The 22,084-nt window shown below is 44.2% G+C and overlaps 1 protein-coding gene across 1 annotated transcript; it reads right to left on the bottom strand.

Annotated features, from left to right (window-relative positions):
• Positions 1-1,269: 1,269 nt before the first annotated feature.
• Positions 1,270-19,081, bottom strand: exosc10 (exosome component 10). Its single transcript, XM_086214512.1, has 25 exons — positions 18,903-19,081; positions 18,098-18,234; positions 16,632-16,755; positions 16,444-16,548; positions 16,085-16,244; positions 15,877-15,985; positions 15,725-15,800; positions 15,538-15,648; positions 14,827-14,970; positions 14,044-14,234; positions 6,808-6,964; positions 6,476-6,624; positions 6,261-6,311; positions 6,020-6,131; positions 5,885-5,932; positions 5,733-5,808; positions 5,550-5,653; positions 5,373-5,465; positions 5,227-5,295; positions 5,047-5,140; positions 4,877-4,950; positions 1,955-2,132; positions 1,786-1,850; positions 1,604-1,680; positions 1,270-1,512 (listed from the first exon to the last, which is right to left on the bottom strand). The coding sequence occupies exons 1-25, from the start codon at positions 19,026-19,028 to the stop codon at positions 1,482-1,484; spliced, it is 2,661 nt and encodes an 886-aa protein (XP_086070638.1). The 5' UTR covers positions 19,029-19,081; the 3' UTR covers positions 1,270-1,481.
• Positions 19,082-22,084: the final 3,003 nt, after the last annotated feature.

Genomic DNA, 22,084 nt, shown 5'->3' with positions numbered 1-22,084 from the left:
CAGTTATTTCTCTGGAAGAAAAGAACATTTATGCTGTTTTTGTCTGAATTAATGAGATAATTAAGTCATTAAATACAAAATACCCTCAGATTTTTTCTTCCTTTCAGTTGACTTCAACTGTCCCATCATCACCTTGATGGCTCCACCATGCAAACATAAAAAGTCCTAAGTAAGATAACAATTACAATAATTTTTCAGTAAATATTAGGTCTGGTATTACCCTGTTCACACTGTTTGAGTGGCTTAAATTCATAATTGCTCATTTTTTCCCCCTCATAATTACAATTTACCATTTGAAAATATCAACTCCAGAATTTTTGTTTTTTTGCCCCCCTGGTAGAAATGTACCTCTATAAGATCAAAGCAGACTGCATATTTGTGACGTGCTATAACACAAAGTACATTTCAAAAAAGCATTCCTATTACTAAATCTAATCAGTTATTAGTGGACTCTGAAGTATAATGAGCTCATTAACATTAAACAGACAGACAGTAACATGAACTCAGTATTTTTTTTATTTCTCAGCTTAAATCTGTTCATATTTTTGGTTTGTGCCCAGATATTTCGTACAATATCCAGTATTCTTATTTTTTGAAAGCATCGAGTGCTTGTTCTGCTTTTCATAACCGAGAAAGGAATCTTAATTACCGTCGTGAAATGATTCTCGTCGCGCCAAATCCAACCCGGCTCACTGGGTCGTGTGCCAAGCATGAGGTCAGTGGGATTTATTATATGAGCCTATTTGTTTATCATCTATCTAATGTCATCCAGGGAGTTCGTTCATATTGTATATTTCCATTATGAAAACACCAACTATGAACCGACACTCTGCACCCAGAAGTCACTAGGAAATCAGCCAAAAATACATTTGTAAGCGTTGTAAGAAGCTCTGCGAAAATTGTAGCTTTTAGTAGTCGTACATTTCTAGTTTTATTTTGACTCTCAACTTTCAGCTTTGTCGGTTAAACCACTGCTCGACCTGAGTCTTTACATAACGCAGACCAATTCACCCTGAAGATAAAAGGAAAAGCCAGAACAACGTTCATACTTGTCTGGGGGGGGGGGGATTTTTCCAGAGATCGCTGTCTTCCTGCGATCGACTGAAGCGGTGAAGGAATGTGACTTTAAGCAGGAAGACCTGGGTAGAACCCGTTGCACAACATTATTGGGTGACAACCTGATCACCGCCTCCATGGAGGAACGACACATGTTGTTGTGACATTCAAACCTGAGGTGGTGGGACCGTCCTCACTCGGATTTGAACAAATTTCAAACACTTCACGCACTTTTTTCCCCCTTTTAAAAACACATTTAATAAATGGACTGTGGTTGTACATATTTACAGGGTAAACTGTTCCACAGAAGAAAAAAACAACAACAACAAAAAAAACAACAAAACAAAACAACCCACTTCATTAATTATACAATGAATTTCAAAGTTCAGGAAAAGAGTTTTAAAACAAAGTGGCATGGACAGGGTCTATCTTTTGGGCCAGTTATGCCGGAACCCTCTGTGGAGAACACAAACAAAATAAAACACGCACTGACACAGACAAAACACGAGTACTGTATATTATACTCCATTTTATCTTGTACACTTACCTTTGAGATTTTCCAGCAAGGTATGACATACTGCGGTTTCCAGCTGAAAAATTTGATTTCTGGCCCCCAGGAATTTTCTGATGGACAGAAGATAACGTCCATAAAGCAACAACCTGGTCAGTATGCATGCATACAACTTGCTCTTTTTTTTTTTTTTTAATATAAGTAAATCACACAAATACCTTTTTCTTAAAATCATGGCTTTGCCGGTTGGGGTCAAATTGTGTGTTGTCCTTTGATTTGTTGCCTGTGAGAATAAAAAGAGGCGTTTGCATCACGTACATCAACTCAAGTGTGTGGAGGAAGATACAACTGGTACTGTTGTAGCTTTAAAACATTCCAGGTGTGTACCAGCAAAGACTTTGAGGTCCGACTGGCTGTAGTCAAAGGGCTTGAAGGTGTCTGGGGGAGGGGCTTCAGTCTTCTGGGGCTCCCCAGCTGGTTTTAGTTTCTTATTCACTTTGGGAGTCGACTCTCCGACCTCGCTAGCGACCCTCCCTCGCTTCAATCCATCACCTTTGGAAAACTCCTGAAACGGAAGGAGGGCAGGGACATAATATTCTGTTTAACACTTGATTATACACAAATTTGTGAATGCTAATATGTATATATTAAACCTGTCAGTCGATTAAAAAAAAAATCTGATTAATCGCATGGTTGTCCATAGTTAACTCACGATTAATCACATATTTTCTATCTGCTCTAAATCTACCTTAAAATGATATTTTTCATTTTTTTTAATCAACCATATCAACATGGGAGTAGGCAAATAGTTGCTTTCTGCAAATGCAGCATGTTTATTAGTGGAGCAACGTACTGTCCAGAAGTACAAACAAAACAAAAGACCTATCCATCCATCGATTTTCTCCTTCTTATCCTGTAAAGGGTCGCGGGGGGGTGGAGCCTATCCCAGCAGCCTTCAGGCGAGAGGCGGGGTTCACCCTGGACAGGTCACCAGTCCATCGCAGGGCAACACACAGAGACAGACAACCATTCACACTCCCAGCCACACCTACAGTCAATTTAGAGTATCAATCAGCCTCGTCCCCTCTTGATGTCTTTGGACTGTGGGAGGAAGCTGGAGTACCAGAGAGAACCCACACAGGAACAGGGAGAACATGAAGACTCACACAGAAAGATCCTGTGACCGAGCTGGGACTCAAACCTGGAACCTTCTTGCTGTGAGGAGACAGTGCTGACCACTGCACCACCGTGCCGCCCCAAAACAAAAGATGCACAGGGTAAAAAAATAAATAAATTATAAACTCAAGCCCAACAAATATAATAGTAATGATTACTAGTACAAAATGAAGTACTTGAACTATTAATCCATTAACACAAAAGGATGACCCTTATGCATTGCCTCAAACTGTGATGCAGAATAAATAAAATAAAATAAAAAGCGCATTAAACAGGGCAACACAGAACAGGACTCAAATGATATGGTGGGGATATTGCGGCTGGTGAACGCCTCCAATGGTCTCCGTTGTGCCAAACAATCCAGCGTGGTTTGTTTTACGCCAGAAGGGAGCGGAGGGCTCTCTGCATCAGCTGTATGCTTCGCGGAAAGTGATACTGAAGACTGCTCGTACTCCGGTGGAAACTAACTAACTTTCCATTTAAAACTGACGTATTCTTTTCCATGTTCGTCCTACCTTAACGCTCATCTGCTCTCAGTTTTCTGTTGTTGTTTTTTTTTGGTTTACAAGCAGCAACCGGCTGCATCTCGCATGTGTGACGAGTGGTGCGCTCACTTCAGGTTTTCCGCGAACTACGGCATGGCCGAAGGGTCAAAAACCACGGTGCGCATTAATCACAATAAAAAAAATTATTGGTGATAAAGGGACATTGGGTTAACTAGTTAATAATGCGTTAACACTGATACCTATAATATATATGTGTGTGTGTGTATACACACACACACACACACACACAATGTACATCAGTATTTTCACTGTCATCCATCTATCCTATGGTGCTTGCTCTGGACCGGTGTGTGTGCGCGCGCGTGCGCGCGTATTTCAGGTGTGCAACGGTTCAACAAGGTCAGGTCTGACAGGGTAACTGAGTGGTAACAGGGTGAGCTGAAATAAATGAATAAAACAAAAATGAATAAAAACATTCGTTTCAGTGTTTTACTTTCATTTGTGACGGCCCTTGCAGTATTACCCAGAGACAAGTAGTGGTACTCCTCTCAGCTCTTTCTCCGGGGCTGCAGTGAGCAGCTGATGAGCCGACCGTGTGTTCTTGTGTGCGCTTCACATGCAGTGGATAAACACAACTTAATACTTCTTAAAAAGCAGAATTTACACCTCAGTGTGGTGTAATCAACGGTTGGTTTTTAATGGTTCAAATAAGGATTTGTGAGTAGCACATGAGGAGGAAGTGGCTGCCGCTGCCTGCTCACAGCTCCACAGAGAGGAAGCTTTCTTTACAACTTAAGGCTGAAACCAACAGACGGCGCGGGCCGATATTTGCCTGCATTTGGCGAGTTGAGGAGTGCTACTTTCAAGTGCCGCTGCCAACGCTTCTGACTATGATGCATGACACCAGACAGTGCCAGCGTGCTCAGTTGAAGGCAATGTTTCAGCAGGGAGTGCCTGAAAACCAATTTTTCACTTAAGCTATCATCACACAGTAGATTACTGCGGTGCGCACCGGCGATTGATGGCTCCAAGCTCACGCAGTGAAGGCAGGAGGAACATGGTTCCACCAGCAGGGACAAAAGGGAGAGTCAGTCGCCGGTGACTGTTGTGTCTGTTCTACTGCACCATGGACATTAGATGAAGTACCAAGACTTTTGTCTAACCGAGCATTTCTAACAGAGACGAAATGCCATATGGTGGCAAAAGCACATGTGACTAACCAAGCACAAGGGTGCCAAGCAACACCCCGGGGACACAGAGCTAGCAGGGAGGAGGCTTTTAGGCTGGAAGTAGAGGTTTTTGTTCCCTGGGATGAGAGGACAGTGTTTGATGAGTGGGGGACACGTCTCTCATGCTGCATTCTTCTTCCCCTGACACGTCATGTGACAGATATAAATATGAAAAGGCCACTGCGCGGCAGACTGGCAGCAATGCTTCACTCGCTTGTGAGTCACCATATTTATGTGTAGAAATCCAAGCCATGAAGAAAATACAGAAGGTGAAAGAGGCTATTAAAGCTCGATGTGCTCTTGGCTGACTGTAACCATCCCAACAGGGACATCAACAGTGAAGTGGTGCAAAGCCCATTTGAAGTGGAAATGGAGGGACCAGAGAGCAAATTACTCACCGCTGCTTGCTGGCGAACAGTGGCGACGTTCTGGAGAGACTCCTGGTAGCTTTGTTTCGTCTTATTTCTTTCCTCTGCCGACAGAAATATTAAAATGCAATGAGAACTATGAGGCCAGTCAAAGTAAATCCAAAAAATGGATTTAGAGCTTGTTGGATCACAACTCTTACCTGCCACCTTCTTGACTTGTTCCTTCGCTTTCTTCTTTGACTCCAACTCCTTCTGTTGCTGCTCGATACTTTTCAGTTTCCACCTTTTACTGATCTGAAATTGATGATGAGGAAAATATTCAAATATGGAAATGAGCGGACAGCGTTTCTTCTTGGTCTGGCAATGGATCAGCTCTTTACCTCAAATATTTTTGAAGAAGGGTCCAACTTGGCGTTCTGGTTGACGTGCACGCCATCGGACGGTAAATACTGAAATCTCAAAGCTGGTTAGCCAAGTGCTGCAAGTTTCGGCTAAATACGAGAGGGCTAATCATTCATCAACTTACCATTCTGAAGGGATTCTCAAAAGCCTCGATGATGCGCCGGGCTTTCATCTGAGCCGTGGAGAGAGACGTCTGCTCAGTTTTCTCTTCAATCTCCTTCGAAAAGAAACCGTTCTCACAATGAGGTGAGCCAGTTGTATAAAAACTGTACGAGAAAGCAAAATAAAAGCAGATCTCCACCTCGAACAGGGTGATTCTGGCCGGCGCAATGAGACCACTGGTTTTGTCATCATCCGTTTTGCACTCAACGTCTGAGAAGAGCACCCCTTGTTTGACAGGCAGCTCTGGAAATCAAAGTGCTCCATGAGTAAAATTGGACATCGGCAGGACAACGTTCAATGCGCAGACGAGTGAGAGACACACCGTCGGCAGAGAAGTGGGGGACATTGCTCTCAGAGACTCTGGACGTGTCATGAGGACCGAACAAGGTGACTTCAGGCTGGAAAATGAGGCGACATCACGGTCAGATCGGCCCAGAGTTTCAATAACTAACCCTCCATCTTGATATCACCGACCTTTTTCATGGGTGTGAGTCCTTTGGTCTTCTGAGCTGCGATTTCAGCCTGTGCAGAAAAACGGACAACTAGAAAGTTACACTTCAGTTACACAAGTGTAAAACCTTCCCACAGCCGACATCGGTCTTTTCCTACCTTAAGGAGAGGCATATTTCTTGCTTCCTGCACTAACAAATGGAGCTCATTGACCTGCTGCCTCACCAGTGGGGGGACAGGGTTACAGCAGGCAATGATGCCTTGAGGCTCTCTGAGCAGATAAAAGAGAAAATGCTATGCTGAGATTATGAATAAAAAATGAATTTGACATGCACTGCGATAAAAACAAAAAACAAAAAAAAAAAAGGAAAAATCAGAGCACAGAATCTAATCAACTTACTTGGGCAGCTCCTCGGATATTTTGCTCATCATATGAGTGGGCAGAACATATCTAAGGACAGAAATACAAACCAGATTAAATACAAGATGCAAGCAGACAGTGATTGTCACTGAAATGTGGGGGTTGTGATATCTGACTGGGAGCAGGCTATAAATAGCAAAACAGCTCCAGCAGATTTCCAGAACAGCAAGTTCATCCATTTCCAAACACCCTACCCGGTGCTTTCATCTTCCTGCCTGGCCAGCTTGTCCCTCCAGGCGAACAGCAGTCTGAAGGCAGTGAGCTGCTGGGTGTTAAAAGACTTTTTCTGCTTCCTCTGCAGCTCCAAATATGACTCCTCCGTGTATATGGGTTTGACATATTTCTGGGTGGAAGCGAGATACATGGTGGAATTATGACAAATGCCAGAAAATACGGGAAATTATGCCGCAGAGATTCAAAACGGGAGAGACAGAGAGATGCTGGGTGGAGAGAGAGGGAGACTTGAGTCCAGGGGAGGACGTGCGAGTGTCAGTTTAATCTTTGTGGTGGGAGATTTGTGCGAAACCTTCAGGGAAATGTCTTTGCTCTTGTTCCAGACGCTCTGCAGCAGGCCAGGCTGCCCGTGGTTGAAGTCCAGCAGCTGCACCCTCACACAGTCGTAGATGTAGAGGAGGTAGTGGGTGTCGGTGCGGGCGTACTGCACCATCTCCTCGGGTAAGGGCCTGCGAGGTCACGGTATGGGACATGGATTACTTCAAAAGACCTGCATAGGCCTTGAAGAACACTTGGTTTCTCTAATGAACTGAGACGACATCTCACCTCCCCCTTGTGTGATGAACATGTGACCACACATGACCCACCTGTACATTATCACATTAATCACAAGAAAGTGGAACTATGACAAATGAGCTCATCGCATTTCCATCCTCAGATCCCCTCTCTCCCCCCCCCCCCCACACACACACACACACACACACGAGATTCTCAATATTAGCCGCATGCTAACAGCTAATAATTGATAATTAATGATCTGCCTAGAAATGTAAAAGTTGTTTCTGTGGCTCGTGCTATGCCCCTTCACCAAGTTCATGACATCAGCCTGGTAGTTGTTGTGTCATCACGATGACAGAATGACAACCAGCAGACACAGATGATCTATCTATCTATCCATCTCTCTCTCTCTATCTCTCTCTATCATTTCTTATTCTGTACATTGACGTTTGTTTTTTCTACCTCTACTTATTACTGTCAACTAGGAGAAAAACCGCACGAGATTTCCAATGTGCTTGGACTGTCTGTTTATGCACAAATGGCCAGCGATGGCAAAAGTACCCAGATTCCTTACTTGAGTAGAAGTAAAATACCTATGTAAAAATACGACTTGAGTGAAAAGTAAAAAGTACTGATCCAAATATCTACTCAAGTAAAAGTAAAAAAGTACAGGCTCTGAAATGTGCTCAAAAGTACTTTTAAAAGTAAAAAGAAATTTCTACTGCACGATTCACTTGCTGCAAAGCTATTGAACACAGGATCATTTCGACAGAATCTACTTCAGCAATGTTATTGTTTGAACAATCACTACCTGCCTAGTATCCTAATGTACTTCACTATACAGTCCTTTAGGCATTTGGATTGAACACTTAAGGTTACCACATCACACTGAACATTGAACTGTGTCACAAATCCTGCTCATAGACCCAACATGTGCGCATGCACACACACGAGCCGTTTCTCCTGCATCTTTCAAAACCCAAAAGTTCACGCGCATTGCTCTTGGCGCAAATATCTATATCTCTGTCTGTCTATCTATCGAGTAGAAAGTACCGATATCTATGTTGAAAATGTAACTGAGTAAAAGTAAAAAGTCGTCTGAGAAATAAATACTTCTGAAAGTACAAAGTACCTGAGAAATCTATTTCAGTATAGTAACGGAGTATTTGTACTTCGTTACTTGCCATCTGTGCAAATAAAACCTTGAATCCTTGAATCCCTCAGAGCTAAACCATGTTAACGAGGTCAGAGTTGATGGTTTTTTTTGTTGTTGTTATTTTTTATTCATGTAAAGGAAGATAATCAGGAAATTGCCAGCATGGAGGGACAGCATGTCTACCCTGACAAGCCCTTGTGTCCAAAAAGAGTTGGTGTTTTTTTTTTTTTCCTTTTCCAGTTTTTTGATTAATTATTCCCGCTGAGTTGAAGCCAGAGTCAGAAAGGGTTGTGAATCTCGTGTTGGTGATCGCGGTCATGTAGCAGTGTCACACTAACAGATAATAAATGGCAAAGCGGTGACGTGTTACTGAGTGGCAAATACGCTTGTCACAGAAAGAGAACCCAGCGCTCAGCCTTTCTCTCCTCGCAGCAGGGAGCGCTGCAGTGCCCTATCAGAGTCCTTCTTCAGGGTCATACAGGCTTCTGATGTCACCCCCCACCACTCCAGTTTGACTGACTAGACGGAAGAACTTTGTTTCGAACTTAAAAAAGTCTGTTAGTCTTTCTTCAAGTGAGATCAAACATGGTTAATACTGGGCATCTTGCTGAAGAATCCCAGTCCTCCTGGAGTCCAGTGTGTGTGTGTGTGTGTGTGTGTATTTAGGCTCACAGACATCAGGTCGAACCCGTCAAATCACAGAGGAGATCCGACAGCTGGAGCAGGATTCAGAGGACGACCAGGGTAAGACCACTTGTGACACCAGTGATAATACTGCACTGCAATACTGTGCTATCATGCTGCAGTACAATACTATGCTATCATACTGTGCTGTAATACACGCTGGACCGCTGCTACACTACCGTCAAAGAGGCTTTCCCAAGGGTTGCACTTGGCAGGTCCGACCACACAGTGCTGCTGCTAATTCACAATACAGGCAAAAGTTAAATCCTCAAGGCACCAACAAAACTTGTCTGGTGCTGGTCCCCTGAAGCCATTGAAGAACTTTGGGGTTGTTTCGCGTGGGCTGTTTTCTACGCTGCAGGTGACCTCCACGACGTCCCCGATGCAGTGATGTCAGACATCAACTACTGTGCGGACTTGTGCATACCACTCAAAACAGTCAAACACTACAAAAATTATAAACCGTGGTTTAACAAGGACATTAAAAAAATAAGAAAGGAGACAATTCAGTATATCTGTAAGGAAACAAAGAACAAAATATGGCTGCCAAATACAGACTGAGATCTACAATAAAAAGAACCTAATCCAACGATGCCACTAAAGAAGAACAAATCACTACTAATGAGACACGGTTCTTCTGGAAAAAACTCCAAACATGACAAAAGAAACCCACCCAGGAGAGGTCCTGGCAGCGACAGTCAGCTTCCTGACACACTCAATACTTTCTATGGGAGGTTTATCACATCACACACCCCCCCCCCCCCTTCACCATCTACGGGGAGGAGTTGAGGCACACCTTCAGGGGACTAAAGAGGAGTAAAACCGCTGGCCCCCATGACATCAGCCCCTCTGTTCTCCACCACTGCAGAATTGGCTGGGGTTTTCACCAACATCTTCAACACCTCCCTTTGCCAAAGCTCAGTAGCCAAGTGCTTCAAAGAGTCCACTATCATCCCAGTTCCCAAGACCAAGACCATCTCCTGCCTCAGTGACTACAGACCCATTGCCTTAACATCGGCTGCCATGAAGTCAGTTGAGCACATTATAATCAAGCACCTGAAAACTGTCCCCCCCGCTCATGGACCCATACCAATTTGCACACAGAGCCAACAGGTCAGTTGAAGACACCGTCAACTTATCCATTCATCACACACTGAACCACCTGGAGTCCACAAGCACATTTGCCCACGTGTGTGTGGACTACAGTGCTCTGTTTTCTCCCCAGCAACAGAAATCATGTACAGATCTCAGGATCCTTTCAGCGGAACTTTCATGACTACACAACCTTCTCAGGCATCACAGTCAAAACAACTTGGATAAAACTCAGTGATCTTAGATTTCTGACTGTGATCTTGGAACTCTGACTGTGATCTTGGAACTCTGACTGTGATCTTAGCATTCTGACAGTGATCTTAGCATTCTGACAGTGATCTTAGCATTCTGACAGTGATCCAGGGATCAGGGATCCCAGTCATGTTACACAATGACAGAAACTACAGGGTATATATATGAGACATCTCAGCTTCATCATCATCCAGTAATCAACATACAAACAGAAGTCGACTTCAATTGACAGCTCTATCAAACGTTGACATTAATAATGTGGTATTCCGGGGACCAATACGACGAGGATCCTCTGGATCCAATTGAATACGAAAGTGACTTTCCTAAGCCAGGGAAGAGAAAACGGCAGACTCTGAGGCTTATGAGTCTACTGATACACTCGGGAAAGCTCGATAAACAGAATGTCCAGAACAAGGACAACGAGGAGACGACCACTAAGCTCACCTCACCTGGCACATTGAAGGAACGCCAGGACCAAGAGGAGAGAACGATGACTGCCCTCAACTCACCTGGCCCATCTTACAGATGCCATAACAAGGAGGAGAGAACGACGACTGCTCTCACCTCACCCGGCCCGTCTTACAGATGCCATAACAAGGAGGAGAGAGGGAGCACTGCCCTCACCTCACCTAGCATGTCTCAAAAATGCCAGGACCAACAGGAGAGAACAACGACTGCCCTCACCTCATCTGGCACATTGAAGGAACGCCAGGACCAAGAGGAGAGAAGGACGACGACCCTCAATTCACTTGGCCCGTCTAACAGATGCCGTAACAAGGAGGAGAGAACGACGACTGCCCTCACCTCACCTGGCACATTGAAGGAACGCCAGGACCAAGAGGAGAGAACAACGACTGCCCTCACCTCACCTGGCACATTGAAGGAACGCCAGGACCAAGAGGAGAGAACGACGACTGCCCTCAAGTCACCTGGCACATCTTACAGATGCCGTAACAACGAGGAGAGAGGAGGCACTGCCCTCCCCTCACCTGGCACCTCTCAGAAACGCCAGGACCAAGAGGAGAGAATGATGACTGCCCTCAACTTACCTGGCACATCTTACAGATGCCGTAACAACGAGGAGAGAGGAGGCACTGCCCTCCCCTCACCTGGCACCTCTCAGAAACGCCAGGACCAAGAGGAGAGAATGATGACTGCCCTCAACTTACCTGGCACATCTTACAGATGCCGTAACATCGAGGAGAGAGGAGGCACTGCCCTTCCCTCACCTGGCAACTCTCAGAAACGCCAGGACCAAGAGGAGAGAATGATGACTGCCCTCAACTCACCTGGCACATCTTACAGATGCCGTAACATCGAGGAGAGAGGAAGCACTGCCCTCAACTCACCTGGCACATCTTACAGATGCCGTAACAACGAGGAGAGAGGAAGCACTGCCCTCCCCTCACCTGGCACCTCTCAGAAACGCCAGGACCAAGAGGAGAGAATGATGACTGCCCTCAACTCACCTGGCACATCTTACAGATGCCGTAACATCGAGGAGAGAGGAAGCACTGCCCTCCCCTCATCACCTGGCATGTCTCAGAAACGCCAGGACCAAGAGGAGAGAACGACGACTGCCCTCAACTCACCTAGCACATCTTACAGATGCCGTAACAACGAGGACAGAAGGAGCACTGCCCTCAATAGGCCGCTGAATCGACCTGCTTATCGGCATGAGCGGACCGTCGGTGGACAGAGGTGGAGGCCTCCCCGTGGCGATGGTGATGGCGACAGATGGAAAAATCGCCAGTCGCGATGTGAAATAAGTCATTGGTGGAGACATGAAACTAGTGGGGAAGCTAGTTCTAGTTGGGAAAAATCACCTGTTTATTCCCACCATAGCGACCACAATGGTGGTTGGAGGAGGCCTGAGAAGGCCAGAGGGGATGTATGGAGGCCTTCCCGTGATGTTGGCCACAGCCACGCAGAGAACTGCTTCAGCAGCCATGAAGATACCAATACATCAAGAGCAGATAGGAGTTCCTGGTGGAGGCCTGATGAGGAGCCCCGAAGGAGGCCCAGAGGATTCCGAGAGGACTGCTACCACGATGAGCGACGTGACGTCAGATCACGGCATCATTGGTGACAACAGCAATGAATACCTGGTAGAGAACAACTGAGGCAAGCAGCAGGAGGCCAGGGATTGGTTCGGGGAGGGGTACGGGGGAGGGGTACGGGGGGCAGGGGGTGGCAACAACCGAGATGGATCCCTATGGATGAAAGTTAGCATTCTAGCTTACTCCTCGCTAATCCCATTCACATGGTGTTTTCTGTGTGTGCTGATGTTCATTGAAGTGTGACGTCTCTATCAAATAAAAATGAAACTGAGAAAAACCTGCATCCTGTATACTTGTTAATATATTTGAAAGGGTTGTACTGTAGGATTGAAAAAAACAAAAGTTGGTCAATGTAATGTGATCAGAAGAGACTGATCAACAGTCTTTATGTATGTGTGCGTGTGTGTCTGAGGGAGAGAGAGAGCAGGATATGTGTGTGTGAACTGAGAGAGAGAACAGTGTGTGTGAGCTGCAGTGCCTGAGCTTGATGGGTGTGTCTCTTCAGTTTGGGTTCATTATCTGAATAAACAGGAATGAGTGACATAAGATGGCTGTATTTGCATGAGTGCATCGTGAGTGAGCTCAATTGGTGGACACTGAGCTTCAGAGTAATATTGTCAGCGTTCTTGTATAAAATGTTAAATTTGTGTGTTTTTGTTTGTGTTTGAGTGTATGTGTGTTTGAGTGTGTGTGTTTCACAGTAATTCAGTGGCCTCCAGACGACAGCTCTCATTAAGACAACAGTGAATGCTGAGCATGGCTGGCATGGTGAAAGACATCTCAGCTACACAGCATAAAACGTGTGTGTTTTAGGGGAGAGCAAACAGAAGTACAAGGAGCTGAAGAGGAAGGAGGAGGAGATCGACCGTGAGTTGTGCTCTGACTGGCCCAGATGGGTCATGTGATCATTCAGGAGTTGTTGACATGCAGTCACATATTCAGTCACACTGCAGATGCTAACGTTAGAAACAAAGACTGAGTTACTGCTCAATTTCAATATTCCAGGCGCTTGTGGTCACCACCACCATCATCCTCACTGCAGACATGGAGGCGTGTCTACAGCAGGGGTGGTGGTGGTGGAGCCGGAGCCAGATGTGACGTAGTGGGACGGTTCATGGAACGGAACCATTAACAGCATCTTTGTTGTGAAACTGGTCTGGAGGGTGAGGCTCATTCATGCAGCCAATAGCACCACCACCACCACCCCCCTGTTCCCAGGGTTCCTGGAGTCATTTGAGGAGTCCAGAGCTAAGGAAGAGGAGTCCCCCCCAGGCCAATTTCGAGCTAAACAATGAAATGAACGGATGGGTTTTGTCTCTGGTTTAACTAGTCGGCAGATGGTCGCTTCTGCCTGTTGTTTCCCCGATTTTTTTATTATCACGTCAGGTTGGGACGTAGGTACAGAGGAGGGTGTGCAGTGGTGTGTTACTTCCACTGTGCATCGCGCAACCCCCTTCATCGATGATGCAATGACTCAGAAGACAGAGTATATACACGTCCTCTTGGTAAGACTGAGGCGAACCCGGTGAAAGAAAAATGCAACTCATCACAATATTAAAGGATTTGAACCACACTTGGCTCATGCTTCACCCCTCAAAGAAGCTGGTGACATTCAGCCTCGTGGTTTGTGTCACACCGACGTTACCACGATGCTAGTGATCTTTTTTTTTTTCATGAGTGAAACAGGAGCAGTAACAACCTGAAACACCTTCAGTTTCCAGCGAGTGAAAGAAAATCTATCATACATGTAAAATAAAACAAGTCTAACGGAGTGCCAGGGACATACCGAATCCTCCAGTCGGCAAGCTGGTAGCGTTTGTCTGAGTCCACGTTGCAAAAGTGTTTGAGGAGGTGGTCCAAGGAATGTCTGGCCAGGTTCAGAGCTCGGCTGGCCTGGTGGGTGTCAAACAGGTTGACCACGTACAAGCCGAAGTCCCTCTGGAGCCACTCGACGTCGGAGTCTGCCCCGTGAAATACCTGGAAACAGAACAAAGTCCATCCAGCTGAGAAGGAGCCTCTGTGGAGAGTTTCAATGCGCAAACTTCCACTGGGAGATGGTAAATATTTGAAAGTGCGGACGCACAATGTGACATCTTTCCGCTTGGGTTATTTTCACAGATTGCCTTTCTTTAAGCTGTTAAAGCCTACGCACCACTTCTTCACAGGTGTCCTGCTGTGTGTGAGTCACGACGGCTCCCACACACCGCAGGACACCCACCAGCTTCTGGAAAAGTTTGCGAACGATGGAGCTCTCAAAGAAACTCGGCTTTGGGGAGTTTTAAAAATAAAGCTGTGCAAAACTGAAAGAACAAACAGATGAGGTAATTAATCTCTTGGAAAAATTATGGCAGGTGAGGAGTAGAGATTGACCTCTAGTGAAGGGGTTCGAAAAGGAAGGGCTGGGAAAACACATGGGGGGGGGGGGGGGGGGGGTGTAGTTACAGTGACTCATCATCACGTTTCCACCAAACATTTGACTGAGCGTAGCTTCAATTGTTCCTCTGGACGGACTAGAAAGTTATGGAACATTTGAGATGACAGCTACAGATTTGTGGAGCACTTTTATTACCTTGACGATAGACGGGTCAGTGAACGCCTCGTTCAGGATGTACATCTCACTCCGGAGCTCCAAGGTGTCGATGATGTAGTCGTGCTCTCTGGTGGAGATCTGCATCAGACAGGTGAGACCCAGGAAGCTCCTGTAGGAATGGTGCTGTGATGGAGAACAGAAACACCAGGCTTCTATTAATAATCATAATATTAATGATGATAATACATTACGTTTAAAGGCTCCTTTCTTGTTGCTCAAGGTCAGTGACCTTATGGGATGCACAACCAAGTAGTAAGAATGGCCACATTAACCAGCTTATAAGATTTTAGCTGTTTAATGCAAGCTAGTTGACCATTTATGCTTGTGAGGTTAAACGGTTGAAGGTTTGTTTTATGTTATCAGAGCTGCACATCAATCAATTCATTAATTGATCGATTGGACATTAATAATGGTAATAATAGGATGATCAGCTGCTGTCGGTGTCAGAGGATTTGTGTGAATCCCGGTGTTCTCTTGTTGCTTGTGGGGTCATTCGCACCTTACAAAAAAGGCCTTTCACATGAAAAATATAGATATTAGATGATATTTTTAGAGGGTTGGACACTCATCGCGGCTTTTTATAGTGCTGCTATAGTATGACTAATGACCATTAATTAGTGCTGGTTAATGTTTAAAATGGCCATCCCTGGAACCAGCCCATTGGGCTTTCTATTTTAGAAGGTCCTGTACCTCAAGGTCGACCGCAAATTCAGACAGTCTGCACAGCTTCTCATTCAGAGCCACGAGATCCTCCAGCGTGTCGACGAAGGAGCAGCTGGTGTCAGCCATCGGTTTGTACATCTAGAAATGACCCAGAATGACAGGTTTAGCAGAGGCCTGGTCAGTACCATCATACTACAAGCTAGGGGAGGTTTACCTGAGGTTCTGGCTTGGACAGAAGGCTTTCTGGGGTGGTTAGATGATCCAGTTCATATTGGTATGGGTGAGCAAACCTGCAGGGATCAAATCAGAGTTTAGATGGGTGACAAGAAGAGAAGACAAAACGTTTACACGATGGATAAATCGTACATGTCATCAACATGTTCTTGAGTTCTCTGCTGGTGGATGAAGTCAACCAGGGCGGCAGGCACGTCATGGTCCTCGGGTCTCTCCTTATGGATTTGTTTGCTGGTGAAATCTGATACAGATGGAGGAGTTAAGAGTCCAGTTTATAAGTCAAATAACTGCGATGAAAACAACAGATGGGAACACCTCCAGAGTGAGAAGGGTTTCTTACAAGAGGGAAGAGGTTTTACTGCGTTGGGCTTGATGAAGATCTTGGGAGTAAATGGCGTGTTGCTGTTGTCGGCCTTTTCCTTGAATTTCAGCTGAGGTCTTGTGATATTCTTGGCGTGGAGCAGTCGGAACGTCTCAGCGCGGCTTCCTGAGCCAGAGCCCTGATCCGTACAAGCATGGTTTACCAAAAGTGTGAGGTACTTCTATATTTAATGTATTCACGAGTTTTTAAAACACTCATTCTAGTGCTTTAAGTGCTTGAATGCCAACGTTGGCACTTAACAGTTTTTACGTTTGAAAGCAGCCCAAAAACTGAGGCGAGCATCTGCACTATACCATATGAGAGGTTAATTAGCCAACCTTGCGATTCCAGCTGGAAACGACAATCTTGGGAGGCTGAAAGCCCACAGGCATGACAGGCTGTTGGCTCCTGTTCACCCCATCAGCTTCATCAAGAAGAATCCCCTAGAAATCAGATGGAGAGCTCAGCTTGCACGCCAAGACTTTATTGATGAGGTAATGTATCCAACCCCAAAGGCGGGACGTACCACTCTTTCTAGGATGACGTCGTTGGAGTCCACCACCGAGTCGAAGCGCTCCTCCAAGCCTGTAAGTTTGTTGCGGTCCCGCATGAGAGATCTGCAGTTGTGATTCTGCATGATTTGACTCATGCTGATGATGGGAGGAGAAGGAGAGGGTCCAGTTATTAGATGATGCCCCTCAGTCATGCTACAACTGTTAGCCATGGAGGCTAACGCTACCTCCATACAACCTACACACCACATACGCACAAACCACATGATGACAACACATTTGTTTTGATTCAAATGACAATAAAACGTTGATTAATAATTTTGACATCATATACTAAGTTGAGTGCACACACGAGGCTTTAATATTATGTTATGATATTGCATCGCTCCAGCTGTTTTCTGACTTCTCCACGATATTAGCTGTGAGGTCAGCTTGGAACTGCTCCCCACCACATCAAATAGTGGAGGGGCGGTGGACTAAACCATCTCCTGAGAGATTAAGGGGAGACTAGCTTTAGTTTTTGTTATAGAAATACATTTATTTGACAGTTACATTGTACAGTATATGATACTCATCAATATTAGGTCGATTATTTACTAATGTTAAATAGATTGACAATTGGTTATTGTTAGTAGAATTAATTAATTACCGGGTTTTTTTTTTTGGTTTAATGTACCTGAGTGGGGCATTCCTTCAGTTGCTCATTTGTTAGTCCAGCTGTAAGTTTTGTTCGTTATTCAGTGATTTTTTTGTGCCTTACTCTTTATCACAGGATCAATAAGAGATTGCTGGTGCCGGCTAATAATTTCATCTGTACACTGAGAGACGGAGGTCTGCAATCTGCTCTAATTTGTCATTCTAGAAGCTGTAAAGGCTGCTGTTGTTGGGATCTGGGGGGGGGAGGGGGTATTTTTTGCACATCCCATTTATATGAATTTGGGTTGAAAAAATATTAAACTGCATCTTAGTATCACTGTTATGTCTGACAGCATCACCAATAACAGCATCCAACGTGAAACAAAAACAAGTCCCTCATACAGTTGCAATAAAAACTGATCATTATGATCCATATAGCTGGAAGAGTTACGGCTGGGTTTTGAATTGTACTGCATGACCTTGATCTCGGGGTGTCTGAGAAAGAGCGGCGAGCATGTGTGTGTTCTTAGGTGTGAATGTTTCTTATGTTCAGTCAGACTTGCTTTCAGTCCAGGCTACGCTGCCTGAACGTGACGCCCTGCGACGATGTCATCAGGACTTATGGAGCGGTAACACAACATGAGAGCATGCATGAGGCGTGTAGTCACGTGATGTATCACTGCACAAGCTAACAGTGCGTAACCTCTTATTTTCAAAGGTATTACACATCAATAATCTCACCACCATGTGAGCAAACTCGCTAAATGCAAGTGGGCTTCGAGGTAAGCAAAGGTGGAGTGGAGGTGACAGCTGCAGAGGCAAACCCTCGGCTCTAAATACTCACCAGAGCAGGAGTTTGTCTGCTTGACTCTGACAGAACTCCTGGAAACCCGGGAAGCTGCGATAGAAATCAAATTCATCTCCAGCTTGAGGTAAGGCGACAGAGGCTTTAGTGGCTGATAACACAGCGCCCAATCCGTACTGCAAGAGAGGAGAGACGCCGTCCACATTCATACAGGCAAGAGACATAGTACTGATGATGGTCATACTTGAAGTAGCTCATCCAATTTCCATTGCATGATATGACTGGTTAGACTGACATGAATGATGATGGACAATGTACTTTCTGATAATATTACCTGTTTTATGTATACATCTGATAAAGATGTAGCTACAGACTCCATCCTCTGACCGCAAGCTGCTGGAAAACTATCGCTGAGTTCTGGAACTTTAGTGGGAAGAACATTCCTCTGCCAGGGTCGTTTAACATTAAATTAAACCTTTGACATTCTAAAGACGAAGCCATTAAATAGATAAATTGCTGTAATCTGCAAGTTTGTTGTCATTTGCTGCCCACACGTCAATGTTATATAAAATAATCTTATCGCGTTGTCTTCAGACGGTGACATTAAAGATGGTGAGCTAACTTAGCAATACAGCTAACATGTCGTAATCGCGAACACTACCTGACTGAACACTTCGACAGAATGACCGTTTAACAGCCCCAATAGTTCGCTGTTAGCATCGTTTCCTACGACTAACCAGCCCAGAAAGATCAGGACCAGACTTCATTAGCCAACATGCACATTCACGTTGTCCAACCAGCTTGGGACCGCAGCTCCACGTCCTACTAGTTTGAGTTTACTTACTTTAACAAATGCATCGACGTCTTTATAACCGGAAATAAACTCGGTATTATCTTCATCGTTGTTGTCTGAATTCGTGTCTTGACGGCTGCTGTCGGAGGAAAATTTGTTCTTGGCTGAATCCATCATTCAGGTCGGTGTGTGTGTACATGTGTGATCCGCAGGAAGCCAACGGCTCCGTTTTTTTTCCCTTCGAGGCTGCTGAGGAGGAAGCCAACGCAGCGACAGCGACCCCTAAAGACGCGGAGTGCACCTGCAGCTGCACCACAATACATTCGTCCCAATGACGACTTCCAACTTTTAAGTAAAAGTGAAGCAAAATGTGGGCTTTTCAAAGCGATAATAAATAAATAGGCTTCTCATTGTGCAACGGTTCACCTCAGAGCTTTGTATTTATATAGGCGATTTGATTATTAGTGAGCTGACAGCAACAACCAACCCACAAAAAAATCACTATCTATATTTACACATATGTATATTAATCTTCAATTCATTTTTCCTGAGTGAATAAAATACACTGTGTGTGTGTGTGTGTATATATATATATATATATATATATACATATATATATATATATATACATATATATACATATATATATATATATACATATATATATAGAGAGAGAGAGAGAGAGAGAGAGAGAGAGAGAGAGAGAGAGAATATATAGGGGTATTATTGAAATATAAGGCACATTTTTTTATATTCTCCATTCATGTGATACTCCGCCATTTTTTTATAGTGAATTTATATAATATTACATTCTCCTATTTTCTTATTTCTCTATTCTTATTTAGTTTCTGTCCTAGAATAGGAGCACCGACAACATGATTTCTTAGTGCAGGATTTTAACGTTGTCATGCGACTGCTTCAAAATGATATAGCTGAGTGTTGTAATGTCGCCAACAATTTGCACAAAACAATGATCATAGCCTCTATTTTTGGTATAACACACTTGTCACGACAAGTAATTAGTCATTTTAACTGTGAAATAAAAGCAATGTGGTACAAAGTACAACATCTTCCACTGAAATATAGTGATGCACAATCAGAACGTAGAAGTATATCTAAATATTGCTTCATTACAGTATTACTGTAATGCACTGTTACATTTCACCACACTTAATATTAAAACACGTTACATTAGCAATATGAGCTACATGTCACATGTTGTTTAATGCTGAATTGTCTTTTCGTCTAAAACAAGACTGGACATTTGCATGAAACTTGCCCCGCATTACCAGGCGCTATTCATGTAATGCAGTGACACTGCAGACCCTGCACCGGCTACCCCCTCCAGCCTGACCACGGTGGGTGCTGCACCAGGATACTAAATCCATGAGGGGGCAGTATTGATATTTGCTTCCTGCAGCAGCTTCCTCACAGCATCTGCACTGTGCTGGGGGACACGGGGGAGAAGTAATATGCACCAATCACCTCTCAGCCAATTGGCTGTTAGGGCTACAAGCAATGTTGTAGCCAAAGCATTTTGCAGTTTTCAGCAGTAAAGGTATCACTGTGCCTCCACTAATCATACACTACATAAACAGCCTGTCTGGAGTCTCCGGTGTACGAGAAAGTTGTCTGGCATTGTCATTCGGTGGTCAATAGCATGTGAGGAGCCATTGCTGAAGTATTGACACACCAGCTCATTACTGATGATCTGTGGTGTGTTGGAGAAACCTCTCTTTTCTTCACTTCCCCTTCTTATCGATCTCCTCACAGGGTCCTCTTCCTCTTATTATCTTAAAAGCATCTCCGCAACACTGGCTCAATCAATATTTCACAGTAGCTTTCCATGTCATTCTGTTGTTAGAAGAAAGTATCTGAACTTCAGCAAATATGTGCTCTAATGAACCAGAGAAATGAAACTGCATACTAGGCAAAGGCTACAGAGGCAACTACGCCTTCACATATTTATTTGCAGTGAGATTGTATATTCTTTTAGATATTACGAGTGATGTTCCTGATTCTATGAGATGAAAACCCCTATTGTGTGATAAAAATATTGCTAATGCACCAAAAAAAGAGAAAATTCTATGTGAATGTGTTCTTTATCCACTGAGGAGGACATTACTGCTGCCATTTACTCTCATTTATATGCTTTTTCATAATATTGTGCATTTTATAGCCTTCCTGGTGCCCCCAAGGCTCCACTCAAATTCTGCCTGCAGTAAAAGACAATAAAGCTGCTGATGCTGAAAATGACACCGTGCCACACATAACTCAAAAAAAAAAAAAACAGGAGAGAGATCCTCAGTGAACTGTTTTTATTAACTCCCTCTTTAGAAAACACGAATGCACCAAACAATATCATACATGCACGGCTTCAGCGTATCAAGATCAGCTGATGACTTTTCAATGTGAAAACGTTACTGCCACGATCTCACGGAGATCACCTGGACACCAAAATACTGAGGAGTCGACAGAAAGGCCAAGCGTTGTCACCCAGAGCTCCAATTAATGATCTTTTTCTTTTTGTAGTTGTTTTTTTTTTTTTTTTTTTCCCGTTCATTCTTTACGGAATTAAGAATTTTGGGTAACTCACTGAATTGTTATCTGATCCCTTTCTGATCTTCAAAGTAGCAAGAATATTGGAAAGTTGTATTGGTATAAAAAGACAAAATGTACTAGTAGATAGCAGTACTTGTATCTACTGTGCACTGGCCAACCACCTTGTAACAGGTAGCGCTTGTGTCACTGCACCAGAAGGCTGTGTGTGATAGCAGCTGCTAAGAAATCTTACTCTTGGCTCATGTATTTTTCAAATTCTGGGTTTGACTGCTATTGAAAGTAGGACACCACAGTTTGGTCTCCCAGTTGGGGCTTCAAATCACAACAAAATACATACAGTATACACATTATACTGCATGAAGGCAAAAGAGATCTCATCACATTTGAATGACACCAACTCTTCTAAAGCAACACTTGACCTTTGTGCAGAATTGTTGAAGGGAAAAAAGAAGCAATAAGGAATCTTACCAAACATTTTTTAAAAATAGAGAAAAAAAGTGAGAGAGCTTCGCAGCACTCGCGCCAATTAAAACATCTCCACAGTACTGTTACATTACAAAACAAAGGTTGGCAATGCTTCAATGTACCCATGACACAAGTTCACCGACTGTGTAATTCTGTCTTTTTCTGTTCAATATCATCAATTAATCAGAAGGATGAATCTCAGGAGC

Source organism: Aulostomus chinensis, chromosome 9 (assembly GCF_037954235.1).
Source record: "Aulostomus chinensis isolate RoL2024-O1b breed Wild chromosome 9, RoL_Achi_v1.0, whole genome shotgun sequence".
NCBI lineage: Eukaryota > Metazoa > Chordata > Actinopteri > Syngnathiformes > Aulostomidae > Aulostomus > Aulostomus chinensis.
This window is presented reverse-complemented; position numbering and strand designations above follow the sequence as displayed.

Bases quoted from the DNA above. Each gene is read 5' to 3' on its own strand.
- exosc10 (XM_086214512.1), bottom strand. From the start codon at position 19,028: ATGATGGATTCAGCCAAGAACAAATTTTCCTCCGACAGCAGCCGTCAA. The intron at 16,245-16,443 runs GTTGGCTAATTA...TGTACGGATCAG, and splicing joins TTTCCAGCTGGAATCGCAAG to GGCTCTGGCTCAGGAAGCCG. The intron at 1,681-1,785 runs GTATTTGTGTGA...TCTGTCCATCAG, and splicing joins GCCATGATTTTAAGAAAAAG to AAAATTCCTGGGGGCCAGAA.